Below are 19,420 nucleotides of genomic sequence, written 5' to 3'. Positions count from 1 at the left end.
TTTAAAGCTGCACGTCATTGACTCCTGGACCCAACTGTGACCGATTTAAATTGCACATACCATATGCTGGAGAGACATTAAAATGTAAGTAAATGATGACTCTTCTACTGAAAAATGTAGATTACAGTGCTAGCTATTGGATTTTGTGCTTTATTTTTTATTTCTGGCTTTTAGGTGTTATCTCCTAAGATACTGATCAGAAGGATTTACCACTTTTTGAAAATTTGTCTTTCAGTCCTAGTTCTAGTCAAAGTAAGGCATGCAGCTCAATATCAAAAAAACAGACAACCCAATCCAAAAATGGGCAGAAGACCTAAATAGACATTTCTCCAAAGAAGATACACAGATTGCCAACAAACACATGAAAGAATGCTCAACATCATTAATTATTAGAGAAATGCAAATCAAAACTACATTGAGATATCATCTCTCACCGGTCAGAATGGCCATCATCAAAAAATTTACAAACAATAAATGCTGGAGAGGGTGTGGAGAAAAGGGAACCCTCTTGCACTGTTGGTGGGAATGTAAATTGGTGCAGCCTCTATGGAGAACAGTATGGAGGTTCCTTAAAAAACTAAAAATAGAACTACCATACAACCCAGCAATCCCACTATTGGGCATATTCCCGGAGAAAACCATAATTCAAAGACTCATGTACCACAATGTTCATTGCAGCTCTATTTACAATAGCCAGGACGTGGAAACAACCTAAGTGTCCATTGACAGATGAATGGTTAAAGAAGATGTGGCACATAAATACAATGCAATATTACTCAGCCATAAAAAGAAACAAAATTGAGTTATTTGTAGTGAGGTGGATGGACCTAGAGCCTGTCCTACAGATTGAAATAAGTCAGAAAGAGAAAAACAAATACTGTATGGTAACACATATATATGGAATCTTAAAAAAAAAAAATGGTGATGAAGAACCTAGGGGCAAGACGGGAATAAAGACGCAGACCTACTAGAGAATGGACTTGAGGATAGGGGGAGGGGGAAGGGTAAGCTGGGACAAAGTGAGAGAGTGGCATGGACATATATACACTACCAAATATAAAACAGATAACTAGTGGGAAGCAGCCGCATAGCACAGAGAGATCAGCTCGGTGCTTTGTGACCACCTGGAGGGATGGGATAGGGAGGGCGGGAGGGAGGGAGGTGCAAGAGGGAAGAGATATGGGGATATATGTATATGTATAGCTGATTCACTTTGTTATAAAGCAGAAACTAACACACCATTGTAAGGCAGAAACTAACACACCATTGTAAAGCAATTATACTCCAAAAAAGATGTTAACAAAACAAAACAAAAACAAAAACAAAGTAAGGCAGTTGGCAGGGAGTAAATTGTGGTCAAGTGGGCATGCACACCTTTTATCTTTTATAGCAAAGGTCAGAAATACAAATGGCTACAAGACCAGACTGGTAACATGAATGAGGGAAGCAGCCTAGGTGTGGCAAATTGGGGCACTCCTACCCAGTTTCGAGGGGTTGCCCTTACTGATTTATTGAGAAAAGGCAGAAATCTGAATTTTTATTTGAATTCTCAGTTTTAGATGTAGGCCACTTCTTCAAAATTACAATGTGGGCCAGCATTATGCAGGCCAAACCATGTGTTTGTGGGCTGGCTTGAGCTCTTGAACCACTGGTTTGTGACCTCCATGAATAGTATGCAAGACTTACTGTAGGATTTAGTCCACCATCTACAGCATCTGCCTAGGTTGCATCAGCCCTTCTCTGCCATAATTACCCGTACTGAAGCTCTAGCCTCGTGTGGAAATGATGATAGGTTTGGTTGGTTAGTATCAATAATCTCATCAGGAATTTTCTTTCTTGAAACTGTACTAGTGAATGGGGTATGAAAGTCTCTCAATTCTTATACAGAGGAATAAAGAACAAAGATGTTGAAGGTGGGACAGATGGGTAAGCAGTGTCTTTCAGACCACTATAGGCTAGGAAAGGCCACATCTTAGTATTCGCAGAATCACTTTATATTAATTTACCAAATGCAACGTGAACCAAAAAATTTGTGACGTGCTGACTTGCTAACCTTTCATTGTTAGATCATTCTCTGGAAACCATTAAAATACAAAAGAATTTCACCTGTCTGAGGTAGTAGGACAGACTAGGTTGCTACTTTTCTGGGGGAAAAATATTTTTGACTAAATTTGAAGAAAATGATCAAAGTAAATCATTCGCATTTACTAAAAATGTAAATAATTCAAACATTTTTTAATACATGAAAACAGTAGTCCTCTGTTCCATTTCTCCCCAACCCTAGTCCTCTTTCTCCAGGGAACCACTTAAAATATTAAAAAAAAAATTGTTTCAGTGTTTAGTTCTCCTGGGGATGATCGCCACATATCTAAGTAATATGCTTATGCCTCTATTTCTTGGCTTATCAATTTTAGATATTACTATCTTTTGATTTTCTGCTCTGATGCATAAGGTATCAGCCTATTTTCACTGCACCCTTTATCTCTCTCTTCTCCTCTGTAGTGTAATTTTACCACCACTATTGGTTCCTGTGTTGGTTACCCTGTAGCTTCAAATTTTTTCTTTTCTTTTCTTTTAAAGGATCATTTAAAGCATTGTATTATATAGTTAAGTGAACAGCTCCTAAAAGTTCTCAGTCAGTGCCTGGCACACAGTTATCACTGTTATTACTTAAGCAAAATCTCTGTGCAGTAATCATGACCACTTAGTATGCTTTTATTTAGCTTCCCGTTAACCACAGACGGTGTCTTTTGGCTCCTCACTTTATAAGATGAAGATATTAGCCCCTGACCTTCCTTCCATTCCTCTTCCTCACCCTCCCAACTTCTGTCTTCTCTTATTTTCCTTTTGCATTGTCAAGGGTGATAATTTACTGTCTGTTCTAAATCTGCAGTTGCCATCTGTGCTTTGTCCACAAATTGCTTGAATGATTACTCTGCAGGCCTGCTCCTGCAGTTATCACTATGGGATTTACCTTTATTATTCTCTTGGATTTGACCTTGTGTAGAATCTGTGTATTGAAAATTCTGTGTTTTTAGAATTATGTCTTGGTAAACAGGTTACCTTGTTATTTTGCTGGACCACAGTCTCAAACAACTTGCTCAGATTCCACTCCTCCCTCCATCCTTCCACCTTTCCTGTAGCTCCTCTGATAATTTTTTATTACCACAGTCATAATTAGGTATCTTAATTTTCTTTTTTAATAAATTTATTTATTTTTGGCTGCATTGGGTCTTTGTTGCTGTGCTTGAGCTTTCTCTAGTTGTGGCGAGAGCGGGGGCTACTCTTTGTTGTGGTGCATGGGCTTCTCATTGCAGTGGCTTCTCTTGTTGCTGAGCACAGGCTCTGGGTGCATGGGCTTCAGTAGTTGTGGCACATGGGCTCAGTAGTTATGGCATGTGGGCCTTAGGGCACAGGCTCAGTAGTTGTGGCACACAGGCTTAGTTGCTCCGCGGGATGTGGGATCATCCCGGACCAGGGCTCAAACCTGTGTCCCCTGCATTGGCAGGCGGATTCTTAACCACTGCGCCACCAGGGAAGCCCAGGTATCTTAATTTTTAAGAGCTCTAAGAGCTCTGTTTCTCTTTTGCAACATCTTGTTCTTATTTTATGAATGTAGTATCTTAAAAGTTTTTGAAGGATGTAGTTTTTTTTTCTGTTTTCTGAATTATTTTGATTTTCCCCAGGGATTATGTTTTTATAATCTTTTTTTTTTTAACCTCTGTTATTCTATAGCCTTTCCTCAAATAAAAGATGGGTTTTGATTGTCCATTTATATTTAAAACATGATAAAACTCTGATTGGGACTTCAGTATGGGCAGGACTTAATAGGGTATGTGGGTTAATGGTGGGCAGGCTGTTAATATGAGCACCCCTACGTGTCATATTTGGAGTTCAGCTGTTCTAGCTCTCCCCCAAATAGTTTATTCTGTTTTTTAAGAAAGTCTTCTATATTTTTTTCCTGGGGATACATACCTGGCCACCATGCCATTTTTGGGAGATGGGTATATAGATTATTGCCTGTGGAGCTTTTAGTCAGTCTCCCTGTTCTTAGCTCCTTGTCTCATTCTTGCCTCTCCTTACACCGGATGACTACAAGTTTTTATGGCTTTACCAGGACAGATGGCTTCCTCCTCATCAGTAGCCTCTTCCTCTCATTATTGCAACTAAAGCTTTCTCTGCCCTGTCTCTTCAAGTACTACTCTTCCATCTGCATTCTGCCTTCTAGGAATTTGTGGAAATGTTGCTACTGTTTTCCCTTCCTCTTCACTCTCCTGTTGTTTTTGATTTTTATCTTTCTGTTCCTCCACTATCATTTAATGAGAGGGTGGGTCTTAGGAGAGAGAGGAAGTAAATGTTTGTGGTCAGTCCACAGTCTTGAGCCAGAAGTAATGTGACTTCACAAAGATCTTTCTAGCTGTATGAGTTTATGTTAGGAAGCATTTACTAGTATCCTGTATCCTCTCACTACTGTAAGCTTTTATAACATTGGTGATAAGGGTATTTGGACTGGTATTTACCATATCTTGTAGTTATGTCCTATTAAGTTATTGCTTGATATCATCATTATATGCTAGAGACTTAACTTAGCCTGTAGAATGCTCTATAATAATTGAGTAATAGATGAACTTTATATACCGAGATTCTTGCACATTAAGGTGAGTCAGACCCCTAACCTTAAGCAGCGCATAGCCAAATAAAAGGAAAAGACAATTGATTATGGAAACTGTATTTACAAAAGTTTATTGAATTGGAAAAATAAGAATGTGACATTCTGTTACTTGTATCAGTCTTTTGCCAACAGAAATTCAATCTTTAGAAGTTATTTATTGTACAAGGAATTTGTAATTGGAACATTGCTCTTAACAATTCAGAAAACAGGAAGGACGTACAGTACTTTGCAGATTTGGAGTCTGTTTCTATTTTGTCTTATATATTTTACTCTGCCTTCTCAAAGCAGATTAATGACAATATTATGTAACCAAATTTTATATTTTGAGATATTTTATATACTAGGAAACAGTTCATCTATAAATTTTGCAGTTAATGATAGTGAGAATGAAAGACAAAGGAGAGGGCACATTTCTACTCATGAATTTATTCCTACAGAATTACCCACATGTAAAATGAAATAATTGAAGTAAAAAAGACCAGAAGATTACAGTACATTAGGAATGACGTTATTGTCTCCTCAGCTCTTTTCAATGTGAAGAGAAAACTTGGGCATTGAAAGCATTGCCAATTTGTGTAAGATTCTCATGGAAGATATCAAAGGATATCTGATAAAGAGAAGTCCTTCTAACACATCGTAAAGCAACCATACTCCAATAAAAATTAATAAAAAAAAAAAAGTCCCTGAATTTCATGATTGTAGAAGAGACAACTGGTACTTACTTAAAGAGGATTGGAGAAGTGAATCATCAGTGATGAAATTGATTTAAATAAAACAAATGTTAAGATCTAGGATGGTGCCACTAAAATGAGTGAAAATATGCCCATTACAGCAAAATTCACAGAGGGAGATCAGCGAGATTTTTATAAATGCATATTTGTAAAAATAGTCATGCGCTACAGCACTTAACTCTTGAAGAAATTATTGTGTTTGTGTTTTTTTGTGCCCTATTTAAATAGGGCGGGTGTGAAGCTGTTTTGCTCGTATTTTATTTGTAACCTGTACCTTATTGCCTGGTATTTAGAGGGGAATTTGTGTTTGTGTAATGAATGGACCATGTTCATTCTTTGGATATGATAATGAAGAGGTTTGATGAGGAAGTGACAGAACTCTGAAATATTCTCAATTTTACAGGTTTTTTGAGTAACACTATTATGTAACTATAAAGAGAGATAATTGAAATATTTTAAGTTATATCAAGCAAATCTGTGGCCGAAATCAAATGGTTTCCTAACACTGGTTTCAAGTTTGAAATTATCTTTTGTTTAAAATTTCTTGTTTTCATACTAACAATTTATTTTAATCAGGGACTGTTTGGTTATAAGAAACCCATTGGAACAAACGTAAATAAAGAGTTTGTTTGTCTTTATAAGGAATTAAGTGAACTCCATGGTGCCCAAGGGCAGGAAGTATAGCCAGGCCTGATAGGGACTGGAAGGACGGCAGACACAATAGTAGCTGGTCGGCATCTGTGTTCTTGTATGTCTTTGTCTTTCTCCTGAAACATATTTTCTTGTCACCATATTCACTTTATTCTTTTCCCCCCATATTTCTGTTTCTCCTCATGTAGAGCAGAAATGGCTTCCTGAGCCCCCTAGGACATGGTGACTAAGTTCAAGGCCACAAGAGACAGTCTGTGGTCTTCGAGTGAGAGGGTCTGTTTGGCATCTTGGGCTGGGTGTCCACTTGGGATCCAGTCATATAGCCAAGAGCTCTGGTTCATGTACTATCATGGTTACTAGAGGCCATTTTAACACAAAGTGAGCATGGGCTGGGCAGGTACCCAGAGAGGTATCTATTACAGTGTTTCAGGAGTTCTTTCTAAAGAGATTCCACGTGAAACTAGAGGCATTTTCCCTTTGTCTTTAGCAATAGAAGCAGTGCCATTGTTTATCATCTGAGAGGAATGATGAATATTTCAAAGCCATTTGTGACAGAGTCAAGAAGTCATGCCAAAAAATTATCTCCAAAGGTTTTGAAGTTGAAAGACTTTCCCAGAGGAAAAGCCTTTTTTTCAGAGGAAAAAGTGAAAAAAAAAAAAAGATTATGATTTGAATAATATGTTATGTCTCCTTGTCTTCAGAGGAGGAGTATAAAATCGAAGCATTTCCAAGGCTTCGATACTATGTCACTAAATTTAAATGTGTATTTTTTTGGAGAATGATTACAACAAAAGGAAACCAATCTCAGAACTGCTATTTAAATGGAATGTATCACTTAATTAAACAGTGGTCAAATATACACAAAGATTTTTATAGACAAATTGTAAATAGTGTTCCAGAACTTCTGCTTTACTGAATCTTGAAATTCAACTTCATTTTTATCCTATCTCAAGTGGTTTGGCTGCTCTGTGTGTGTGTTTGTGTGTGTGTGTGTGTGTGTGTGTGTGTGTATGCATTGACACAGTGCTTCTTGCATCTCAGGTCTATTATATATTACTTGGTCTTAGCCAATCAGCATAGTAAACTCAGAAAGCTCTTTTTCCTCTGCTCTTTGTCCTTTTCACTTACGTAGCGGTGTGTAGAGACACTCAAGGGCTTTGCCTGATGGCTGTCAAACAAACTAAACCCCAAACTGCTGGCACCAGAAGGTCCCAGTGGTGTTTTGGAGAAGTTTGTTGCATCAGCTGAAGGAGATATTAAGGTTCTATTGATTTAATCTTAATCTGTAAGAACTTTGTACTTTGCTTGCTTTGTTCTTATACCTTATATTCTGAACTTTGGTGTAGGTTCAAAGGTTGGCTGCTGTGGCTGTAGCTGTTGGCAGTTTTGTTGGGATGACAGTGTTATTTTATGAAAAATTTCTTGTATTGTTTAAAATAAATAATCTATTTGGAAAATGTTAACTGAGTAATCTTTCTGCTTTAACCTTTTCGCCCTTCCCTTCAGTATTTTAGCAACCGAATCTCACAGCCTAGCATTCGAGGCTGTCACAGGCTGCCCTTCCAGCCTCTCCTTGGCCCCCCTCGGTGGAGCTCAGCTGACGACAGTCCAAGTCAAAAGCCTATATACACTGTACTGGTTGAAGTAGATTTTTTTTAATAGTAGCTTTTATTAAGATATATTTTACATACCATACAATTCGGTCTTTTTAAAAAAAATTTATTAATTTATTTATTTTTGGCTGCGTTGGGTCTTCGTTGCTGCGCGCGGGCTTTCTCTGCTTGCGGCGAGCAGGGGCTACTCTTCCTTGCTGTGCATGGGCTTCTCATTGCGGTGGCTTCTCTTGTTGCGGAGCATGGGCTCTAGGCGCGTGGGCTTCAGTAGTTGTGGCTCGCAGGCTCAGCAAAGTAGCTTCTATGTAAAGAAAACAACCTAGAAACCAATAATCACATTCAAAGTTACTATTAAATTGTTTACAAAATATAGATGATTACCTCATTAAAGGTTCTCTCTGATCTCGCATCAGCCTCATCGTAATTTCACAGGCTCTTCAAAAAAGACATTCTGTTTCCATAGGACCCATTCCATTAACCATATTATGAGTCAGGCGAAATGGAACAATTTCTGGGACCTCAAAGGTTTCTCCCTTAAAACAATGAATTTCATTAAAACGTAAAAATTTTGGAATTTTAGAATCTTTATGCAAAAAATTTAGAGCTTTTAGCAAAGAGCAAACATACCCTCAAAATATTTGTATTTGCAACTTACGTTAGAGGCCTACATCCTGAAGGAGCCATATGACTCTACCTTTGCTTTTGAGGAGCTGAAACACAACTCCTTAGATAAGATCTAGAGGATGGATGGATTCGTCTTTCACTGAATTACTAAAGTGAATAGAATTATACAGCAATATTTATGCATTCAATATTTAGTCTTATATTAACTCACTTAATGTCCTTCTTCAATAGTGTAAAGTACAAACAAAAATACTCTCATAATTTTCTTCTTTTCTTTAAGACTTTCACTTTAAAACAGGAGGGGAAAAGAAATAGCCAAGTGTTAGATGCTCACAATCCCTGAGACAGGAAATGTAACATGTAATATAATGAAGTTCAGTTCATTTATTTTCTGCCATTCTCTAACACCTGCCTTTCCTAGGGCTTTTTCATCCCTCCAATCATTTTCCCTAAATTCCTCTCTTGTATGAATCCCCTGTACCAGTGGTTTATCTTTGCTTTGTTTTCCATTGGGTCTGTGACCTTTCTTGGTTTCCTGTGACAGCAGACGGCAACCCATGGAGAATGAGGGTGAAGGAAAAAGTGGGTTTAATTATTAGTCTGCCTTTCAGAATCATAACATTGGAAAATTGGAGGAGGGCCTTAAGGAGAGTCCAACAACCTTATTTTATTCCCAGACCCCAGTCTGGACCTACAGAATCTGAATTTCCTGTGATGTTTCCTAGGTATCTGCATTAAAAAAAAAAAAAAAAATTCTTAGGTGCTGCTGCCATGTTTGGAAACAATCATATTAAACTACTCTGTCTCTCTCTCTAAAAAAAAAAGCCTATATACAAGTGATTTGCTTGTTGTACTTCTCAAATATCCTGTCTTTCTACTTTTTGTTTATTTATTCATTTATTTATTTATTGGCTGTATTGGGTCTTCGTTGCTGTGCACAGGCTTTCTCTAGTTGTGGCGAGTGGGAGCTACTCTTCGTTGTGGTGCGCGAGCTTCTCATTGCAGTGGCTTCTCTTGTTGCAGAGCATGGGCTCTAGGCGCGTGGGCTTCAGTAGTTGTGGCAGTCAGGCTCAGTAGTTGTGGCTCGCAGGCTGTAGAGTGCCGGCTCAGTAGTTGTGGTGCATGGGCTTAGTTGCTCTGCGGCATGTGGGATCTTCCCGGACCAGGGCTTGAACCCATGTCCCCTAGCATTGGCAGGCAGATTCTTAACCACTGCGCCACCAGCGAAGCCCCCTCTTTCTACTTCTGTTCGCACTGTTTAGTCTTCAGTAGGACGGACCAAGGCAATAGTAAAATGGCCGACTGTTCTGTGACGTATTTGGTTCTTCATTGGCACCTGCCAACCTGCTGCTCTGATGGCTGTGCTCTTTGTGAGGCTCCTTGGCTGGGACTCCAGATCACCTGCGAGGAGAGGAGGATTGAACCAATTTTACTAGGACTTGTAACAGTTGGGCTAAGTAAAAATTTGGACACAGAAGTCCAGGGATTTAGTTTGGCATCATGCCAAGAGGCATTATAATTTTTCTTGGTAGTATATTTCATTTTATGTTATTTTTCTTTTCAAAAGATTCATTTACTTAAAGATTATTATTATCTAGCGTTCAAGGTATTTTTAGAGGCTAATTAGGGAGGCAGGTCACCTTTGATTTAGTGAATGTTTTAAAAAATGATCATTGAAAGTCAAGTAAGAAGTGCTAATTTTGTGGATTAGACATTAACTCTCCCTTAGATTTTGAGGATTCCTTTGTCCTGGTATTTCAGAATGTTTCTTCTTGGAATTCATGGAATGTTGGAAGAATTTTTAATAATAGCAACTAACGTTATTAAAAATTTGTAAAGTCAGAAGTCAGCTTAGTTATAGGCTAACTATATATGTATAAAATCCGGCTTTGGTGCTGATTATAGTTTATTAAAAGATGACTGATAAAATTGCTATGACTAACTTATTGAGCATATATTTTATAGACAGGCTTATTTATATACATGTTCTCATTTAATCACACAGTAACTTTGAGATAGAAATTTATATCCCACTTTTTTATATTAACTTTATGGAAGTATAATTTACATAAAATAAAATGTACCGGGGGCTTCCCTGGTGGTGCAGTGGTTGAGAGTCCGCCTGCCGATGCGGGGGACACGGGTTCATGCCCCGGTCCGGGAAGATCCCACATGCCGCGGAGCGGCTGGACCCGTGAGCCATGGCCGCTGAGCCTGCGCGTCCGGAGCCTGTGCTCCGCAACGGGAGAGGCCACAACAGTGAGAGGCCCGCGTACTGCAAAAAAAAAAAAAAAAAAAGTACCCATTTTAATGAACAATTCCATACATTTTGGCAGCTATAAATAGCTATTTAACTACACCACAGTCAAGACGTAGAACATTTTCATCGTCCAAAGGTATAGAACATTTTCTTTCCTCCACAAGTCAGTTCCTTCCACCACCATCCCCCAACCCTTGATCCTTATCTTCTCTCTGAAATTGTAAACGGTTTTGCCTGTTTTAGAATTTCATATAAATGGAATCATATACTATGTAGTTTTGGGTATATGGCTTCTTTCATTCAGCTTAATGTTTTTGAGATTCATCTATACTATTCCATATATCAATGCTTTGTTCCTTTTATTGCCAACAGTAGAACATTGTATGGATATACCACAGTTAAAACAAAAATTCATTCATCTGTTGAAGGGCATCTGAGTTATTTCCAGGTTTTGGCTTGTATGAATAAAGCTGCTGTTAAATTTTTGTACATGTGTTTTTGTGGAGATATGTTCTCATTTTCTTGGGTAAATACCTAGGAATGGTACTGCTGTGTTGTAAGCTAAGTGTATGTTAATCATTAAACTGTTTTCCAAAGTGGTTGTACTATTTTACATTCCTACTAGCAATTTATGGGCTCTCTAGTTATTCCGTATTCTTACCAACATTTGATATTGTTGGTCTTTTAAATTATATTTATTCTAGTGGATGTGTAGTGTATCTCATTGTAGTTTGTTTTTTTTTTTTTGGTACGCAGGCCTCTCACTGTTGTGGCCTCTCCCGTTGCGGAGCACAGGCTCCGGACGTGCAGGCTCAGCGGCCATGGCTCACGGGCCCAGCCGCTCCGTGGCATGTGGGATCTTCCCAGACCGGGGCACGAACCCGTGTCCCCTGCATCAGCAGGTGGACTCTCAACCACTGCGCCACCAGGGAAGCCCCTCATTGTAGTTTTGATTTGCATTCTCATGTGCTTATTGGCTATTCATATATCTTTTGTTAAGTGTTCAAATGTTTTTGCTCAATGTTTTGATTGGATTGTTGGTTTTTTTGTTGAGTTATAAGTGTTCTTTATATAGTCTGAAAAGAAGTTGTCAGTTTGTCAATATTTTCTCATAGTCTATGGCTTCTCTTTTCATTTTCTTAATGGCGTCTTTCCAATAGCACAACTTTTTAACTTTGATGAAGTCAAATTTAACATTTTTTCTTTGTTGTTTATGCTTTTGGCTTCTTGTTTAAGAAATCTTTGCCTACCTGAAGGTCTTAAAGATTTTCTCCTAGAAGTTTTATATTTTTTACCTTTAGCATTTTGGTCTATGACCCAATTTGAGTTAACTTGGACCGTATGCATGTTAATCAACCATTTAAGTGTGGGCCCATTTCTGGACTTTACATTGTATTCCACTGATATATCTATCCTTATGTGAGTATAACCCTGCCTTGATTATTATAGCTTTGTAGTAAATCTTTAAGTCAGGTACTGTAAGTCCTACTACTTCTACTATTTCTATTTCCATAGAAATTTTAGAATTAGCTTGTTAATGTCTGCAAAAATCCTGCTGAGATTGCATTGAATCTGGAGGTCAATTTGCATATAATTAAGATCTTAATAACGTTGAGTCTTCCAATGGATGAAAATGATAACCTCTCCATTTATTTAGGTCTTCTTTAAGTATTTTGTAGTTTTTAGTGAACAGGTCTTGTACAAATTTTGTTAAATCTACCTCTGAATATTTCATATTTTTTGATGCTAATTTATAGTATATCTATTTTCAACTTTCTTTTTCTAACTCTTTGTTGCTAATATATTGAAAATATAATCCCCCCATATTTCTTTTTCTTGCCTTAGGGCACTGACTAGAGTCTCCTACATGTTGTTGGATTCAAGTGATGAGAGCAGACATTCTTGCCTTGTCCAGATTTTAGGGGAAAATATACAGTCTTTCACCATTAAGTATAATATTGGCTGTATATTTTTCACAGACACCCTTTATCAGTTTGAGGAAGTTCCCTTCTATTCCTATTTAATTGAGAGTTTTTTGTTTTGTGTTAAAATCAGGAATGGATGTTGTATTTTGGCAAGTACTTTCTTCATCTATTGAGATGATCATGTGGTTTTTAAAAAATTTTATTAGTGTGGTGGATTGACTTTTGAATGTTCAACTTACCTTGCATTTCTGATGTAAACTCCAGTTGGTCATGGTGTATTAGCCTTTTTATATGTTGTTGGATTCAATTTGCTAAATGAAATAGTTTAGAATTTTGCATTTATGTCCATGGATGATATTGGTTTGTAGTTTTCTTTTATGCTTGTTACTGGTTTTAGCATCATGGCAAAACTGACTTCAGCACAGAACGAATTGTGAAATGAGAACCATTTTCCTCAGTTTTGGGGAATAGTTTGTGAAGAATTCATATTATTTCTTCCTTAAATGTTTGGTGGAATTCTCCAGTGAAACCACTTTAAAGTACAGATTAAATTTCCTTAATAGATATAGAACTTAAGTCATCTACTTCTTCTCAAGTGTCAGTAGCTTGTATCCTTAAAGGGATTTGTCCATTTCATCCAAGTTGCTGAATTTATTGGCATAATGTTTTTCATAATGTTCTCGTTTTTTTTTTTTTTAATATATAAAATCTATAATGTTGTCACATCTGTTTTTCCTGATATTGGTAATTTGTTTCTTCTTTTTTCTTTTTACCAGTCTGGCTAATTTTTTAATTTTATCTTTTCAAAGAACCATCTTTTGACTTTATCCATCTTCTCTGTTGTATTTCTGTTTTCTATCTTATTGATTTCTATTCTGATCTTTGATATTTCTTTCTTCTCTTACTTTGGGTTTTCTTGTTCTTCTTTTTCTAGTTTATTAAGTGGAAGCTGAGGTCATTGATTTGAGATCTTTCTTTTATGATATTGGTGTTTAATGCTATAAATTCCTATCTAAGTACTGCTTTAGCTCTATCCCTCAAATCTGGATATGTTATATTTTCATTTTAGTTCATCATATTTCTTATTTCCCTTTTGATTTCTTTTTTGACCCATGGGTTATTTAGAAACGTCATTTAGTTTCCAGAATTTTCTAGATTTTTCAGATATCTTTCTTTTAGTGATTTTGAATTTAGTCCCATTATGGTCAAAGAACATACTTTGTATGATTTACATCTTTTAAAATTTATTGTGACTTGTTTTATGGGTTCTGGTATGGACTGTCTTAGTAAATGTATAGCATCTTGTGAGGGTACAAAGTTGGTGTCAGTACATTTCTGTTAATTAACTTTGTATCTTAGGATGATTCCCTTTTTTTGCAAGATTATGGTACTGGCAATAGTGACTTCATATCAGAAAAGAGGGACTAATAGTTTTTCAGAATAGGTAAAGCAGAGACTTTAAAATTCTGGTCTGACCTAAGAATTAAAGGTTTTTAGGAAACGAGGTTCTTAATGGAAGTGTATGGAGGGCCCAGATGTGCTTCTGTTTCTTTTGAACTAGTCCTTTTTCTTTATTATTTTGGCCCTTAAGGACATTGAGCTGCTCTCACCTCCAGGATATTTCAACAGAAGTTAGCATAAGACCTTTTGGGACATTTGATGGGCATTCCAGATGGCACAGGCACTCCCGATCACTTCTGGTTGCACGGCAGGCTTTATGTGACATTTTCTGATTGCTGATCTCCATTGATTTTCACTGGATCATTAGTCTGCTTTAGGGGAAATAATTGAGATTGCATATTTCCATTCTCCCAAAGGATATGAACCATGTCTAAATTTCCTAGTATGTGGCATCATTCATATTAACTTGTATATGTTGATTCTTAATAAATCAATCTCTCTTTATATTTATTTGTGTGGCAGATATGGCTCTTCTGTTTCTATCAAAATAAAAAATGAGACTTCTATTTGATATAAGCAGCCTAACTGTTCATAAAACAGTTCTTTTAATACTTTTCCCAGGCTGCTGTCAAACCTCCAATTTATTGAAATCCTTCTTCACATTTCCAGAGTTAGGCGAGAGATCTTTTGATTCTTCTGCTGGTTCTATATCAGCATATAAAAAACAAAACCAGAAGTGGCTTTACCTTTCCCATTTCCCTTTTGATGCCATTCACATTAATACCATTAGTAACAATGCCACCAAAAAACAAATCAATCAATAAATAAGATTCTTGTTTTTCTTCTGCCTTTGGCTACAGGGCTTGGTTGGAAAAGGAAGAGAACAAAGTGTTTTAGTAGGATCATGTCTTTAGTGGTGGGGAGTTAGAGCCATTAAAAAAAATAAGCAAGTTAAAAATTGTGGCAAAATGGGAAGGTGGATGCGAAGGGATTTAGGAACTTCCAAGGAGGTCTATAGACTTCAGATGAAGTCCACATACATCTAACTTGTGGGGGAGGTGAAGGCACAAAGGAAGAGAGAGAGTTAACTTGAGGAGAAAGAGAAATAAATTAAAAAAAAAAGTTTTCATGCAGTCTGAATAAAATTTATATTTCCCCCCCTCCTTGGGCCTTAGAAATTAGACTCTTTTCCTATTATTGTCGCTCTGTATGGGAAACCCTGTTTAATCGTGGTGCCGTAAACCTAAATTGATGTGGTTGCATTCAGCGTATAGAAAAGTTCCAACTCCATCTCTAGTTAGTTCTTCCTTTGTACTTATGCCTAAACCTCTCCATCTGGAGAAGTGCCAATTTGCCACTAAATTTAAATAAATAAGAACATTTCTCATCAATAGGGGTGGCAAATTTAGCCCCTCTTCAGAGCACTGAGCAATTTATGACCATATGTTAAATACCATAAAACAGCTTTAAAGACTTGGTCCCTGGCCATTGCCAGATTGCACCGTAGGAGTAGGCAGCACTGTGAGGGGCTGGGAATGTTTCCTCCGGCCCTTGGAGGCCTCAGCAACTCCCTGGTGTCACAGCCAAAGAGGCCTGTTTTCAAACATTCCCTTTATAAAGGTGAAATACTAAAAGATTCCATTTTGGCATTTGGGTGCAAAGAAGGCAAGGCTTCTTTTTGATTTTTAAGGGTCAAAATTAGTATGGAAAGTGTTGTGTGGGAGAGTGAGTAACTTGGCAGCAGTGAGTCCAGAAGGCAGGTCTAGGAATAGGTAATAGATGTCCTACTCGTTCTTTTTCCTGGAGCGTGAACTGGACTTCTAGAAGGCACGAGCAAACCAAATGTCACATGTTTCTCAACCGTTTTCATTCCGCCAACTTTTATGGAATTAATACTAATGTTAAAAACAATTTTAAAAATTTTGTCCTATAGGGCTGCCAGTCCTAAGGATTTCTTTTCTTCCAGGAGGATGACTCATTATTTGGTGAACTCCAAATATTAGTTTTTCTGCTTAGCATCATCACAGTCTGTGAATCATTTATGGCATTCAGTGGGCTTGTGGCTGAGAAAATGAAGGTGTGTGCCAGCAAACATGTGATTTTTGGTCACGTAAGTGCTGTAGGACCTTAAATGGACTTCTAACATGTGAGGAAACCACTGGTTCAGGCAGGGGGCAGTGTTATTAAATAGAAATAGGCACCAAGAAGCTTTGTACAAGATGTTTCTGACTGCTCTCTCTGAAGGATAACTCTTCCTACAAAGGAAAATGATGAAATTTGGCTGTCAAAGGTCCAGAATTCCTAGCCTTCTTAAATGTGTAAGTGCCAGCCCGAGGGCTGATTTCCTGTCAGTTCCTGTGTGGTCTGCACTGCATCCTCCTTGCAACAGATCAGTATTTTAGGTCATCTATCATAACTGCTATCCTGTAAATTCTTGGAAATTTGATCTCAGTTTGCAGAAGGCAGCTGGCATACTTCTCTAGGAAGTGCAGCTGGAGAGCTCCTGTCTCCCTCTTCCTCAGGCCAGGAAGTACCCTATTGTTAGTCATCGTTGCTTTCTTCCTTTGAAAGAACAAAAATCTTCAAACTTTGGCAACTTCTAAAAGTGCTGGGTAGCAGTTTGAAATTACCCTTTCCATTTTGTTGGTCTAGGGCAAAAACTTGAGTGATCTTTGACATCATTTGTAAATCTTGTCTGTTTTTTTCCTAACACATGTATATGCATTAGTGGAAGTTTTCCCCCCATTGCGAATGAGTCATGCTTAAGTCTTCAGAGTCACATGGGGTGCTTCGTTTTATTTCGGGCTTTGATTTTCAAGGATATTTTAATGACTTAGGCATGTTGTTGCCCAGTTATTTCTTCTCTGTGTGTCTTCCTCTTAACAGTGGGAATTTTCAATTCCTGTTACCAGCATCCATTAAGACTGTTCACCTTGGATATGACTTCAGTATTTGCATTGGATTTTCACTCTTTGGAAAGCAGAGATAATTTAAAGCACATGTCTTCACTACTTAATGTGAAGATAAATGTCATCTTGGTTCTAATTTGTCATGCCATAGTGGGTGAACTATGTTGTGGGACTTAGAAAAGAGCAATTTTCTTACTTTCTTATGACTTGGAGGTCACATTGTGACAACTTGATTTTATTCATGTAGAATAGGAGTTACCTTTAGCCCGGTTCATCTGAGAGAAGAACCTGTTTATAAAGAGAATACAGACCCATGCATGAGTTATTTTAAGTGGCATCCTTAACAGTCTGTCCTGGCACACATCATTTCTACTTCTGACTCTTCTTTTCGTATTTATGAAAACCCCATCTTCTGTAAGGTTCAACATCATTAGCGTAGCTCTCTGTTTCTTTTGTGTTCTGGTTCTTAAGATGAGAGGAAAGGAAAGAGAAATTGTGCTGCTTTACAGAAAAAGTGAACTTTCTGAAGGTGGATTTTATGTCAGATTTATGGACATCAGGCAGTTCATCATAGAAACAGACTGAATCCTGATAATGCACTAAGGAGAGCATGAAGGAAGAAATTTGGATTCCAAGACATGGGAGAATTTGTTATCCAGATTATTTATATCCAATCAAATCTGTGGTTCCTGAAATAGCATATTGCTAACTCTAGGGGCAGAATCCCTGGGATCTCTAAGGTCCATATGCCCCACATAGTAGCTGATCAGGAAATGCTTATTTATTAAATGAGTGAGACCAGAGCACTAAAAGATTATATCTCATGTGGAAAGTCTCAATTGGAAGGATACTAATTTTCAGTGGGACTTTCAGTGGGACAAGGGTGTATCTAAAGTTTTGAGAAAGGGCATCATGGTTTTTGCACTGAAGACAGGGAAAGAGAGCTCTGCAAGTTTATGTAAATCTACCCGGTTGATATGCATATTTAGAAAGAACCAGGGAAAAGACTCACAAAAGTAGTTTTGCCAACACTTGGCTACAGTAGGACTAAATGACTTTACTTTGTAAAGAACAACTCTTAATTGATGAATCTCTTATTTTAAAATGATGAGTATAATACATTGGGAAGAAAAGAGTAAGTTGAATTTATCCTGAGAGTAGCAGCGCTTTTGATTCTGTCTTCAGGATGGGTCCAATAAGCAGATCATGAAATGATTAGTTAGACATGAAATGCGTTGCTTGACAGTATGCCTAAAGACTGTCATGACTGAAGAATAAGTGCTACCTCATGTTGAAATCAGACAAGTTGGTCGTCCTAATGTAGAGCAAATTGCAAAATGTTTTCTTCTCCAGTTAATTTTTTTTTTTATTGTTCTTATCTTCCTGTTTCTTCTTTTCTGTTTTTCGCAGTGTAATTTCATTACTCTTGGGTAAGATAAGTTCCAGGCAATCACCCTCAAACATCAGATTGTTTACTTGCTTTCTCAGGGTTGGCCATCTCCTATAGAAAGGAAAGAATTCACGAATCTCAAAGCACTTTCTCCCATCCACTCATCCAGTCATTACTCAGCACCTCCTCAGTCCAAATTCTGAAGCCCAGTATTTGAGGGCCTCCCTTGTTTGGCACTATCATAACCTTGCCAGCACTCTCTCTTCTCTTTACCCCCTTCTTTACTCTAAACCAGACAACTTGGATAATCTGTCCCTAGCCTTCATTTTCAGCTCTATCTGCCCTCTCCCTTCTGAACATCTTGTTCTTACCAGTGTAGTCTGCTCATCATCCCCTGGGTACATAATTTGCTTTCTACCCCCCAACTTTTGCTAATTCTCTTACCCTTGCCTACAATTACCTTCTCAAATTTCTTTGTTTATCTAAGCCTACTATGGACAGCACTAAGAGTAGACATTTTAAGAGAGAATTGATTAGACTGAGCATGACTTTAAACTGAAACAAAGTAGTGAAGTAGGAGACTGTGGCAGACTGTTCAAAGATGGTCACAATATCTCCTGTCCTGCATGCTCTTCTGTACTGAGTGTGACCTTGCCATTCCTCCTTCAAGAGTTGGAGGATAATTTTCCTCCCCTTGAATCTGAGTGGGCTTGTGATTATTTTGACCAATAGAGTGTGATGCAAATAATGCTGCTTGACCTCTGAGGCTGGGTCATCAAAGGCAATTCAGTGTTTGTCTTATTAGCAGGAACACTTGGGTTTGGAGCTTTGAGCCAACGCATGAGAAGTCTGACAGTTTTGAGGTGGTCATGCTGTCAGGTAGCCAAAGCCACATGAAGAGTTCACGTGTAGGCACTGCAGTTGGCAGTTCTTGCCTTGGGGTTATTCCAGCCCAGGCACCAAACATGTGAGTGGAACCATATTGGACCCTTCAAACTAGTCTGTCCACCAGCTGAATTCCACTGAGTGATCTCAGGCAATGCTGTGAAGAGCAAAAGAATCACCCACCTGCATTCTACCCAGATTTCTAACCCACAGAATCTGTGACCATAATAAAATGGTTGTTATTTTAAGCCTCTGTGTTTTGGGGTAGTTTGTTCAGTAGCATTAGTAATTAGAATACAGACCCTGAAGAATAGCTGTGGAACAAGAGCCTGTAGGAGGATGGCAGAGGTGGGATCAAG

At 37.9% G+C, this 19,420-nt stretch overlaps 1 protein-coding gene across 9 annotated transcripts in view; it reads left to right on the top strand.

The window, feature by feature from the left end:
* BABAM2 (BRISC and BRCA1 A complex member 2) overlaps positions 1-19,420 on the top strand; it is a 462,266-nt gene that overhangs the window by 69,053 nt on the left and 373,793 nt on the right. For all 9 annotated transcript variants that reach the window (XM_022574181.2, XM_089923326.1, XM_089923328.1 and 6 more), the window contains one exon: positions 8-84. In XM_022574181.2, the coding sequence (XP_022429889.1) occupies positions 8-84 (77 nt within the window). The remainder of the gene's footprint in view (positions 1-7; positions 85-19,420) is intronic.

This window comes from Delphinapterus leucas, chromosome 13, assembly GCF_059928025.1.
Source record: "Delphinapterus leucas isolate spDelLeu-1000000601 "Yukka" chromosome 13, BTC_Dleu_Yukka2, whole genome shotgun sequence".
In the NCBI taxonomy this organism is placed as follows: Eukaryota; Metazoa; Chordata; class Mammalia; order Artiodactyla; family Monodontidae; genus Delphinapterus; species Delphinapterus leucas.
Note: the sequence above shows the minus strand (reverse complement) of the source record. Positions and strands in the feature narration are given on the sequence as shown.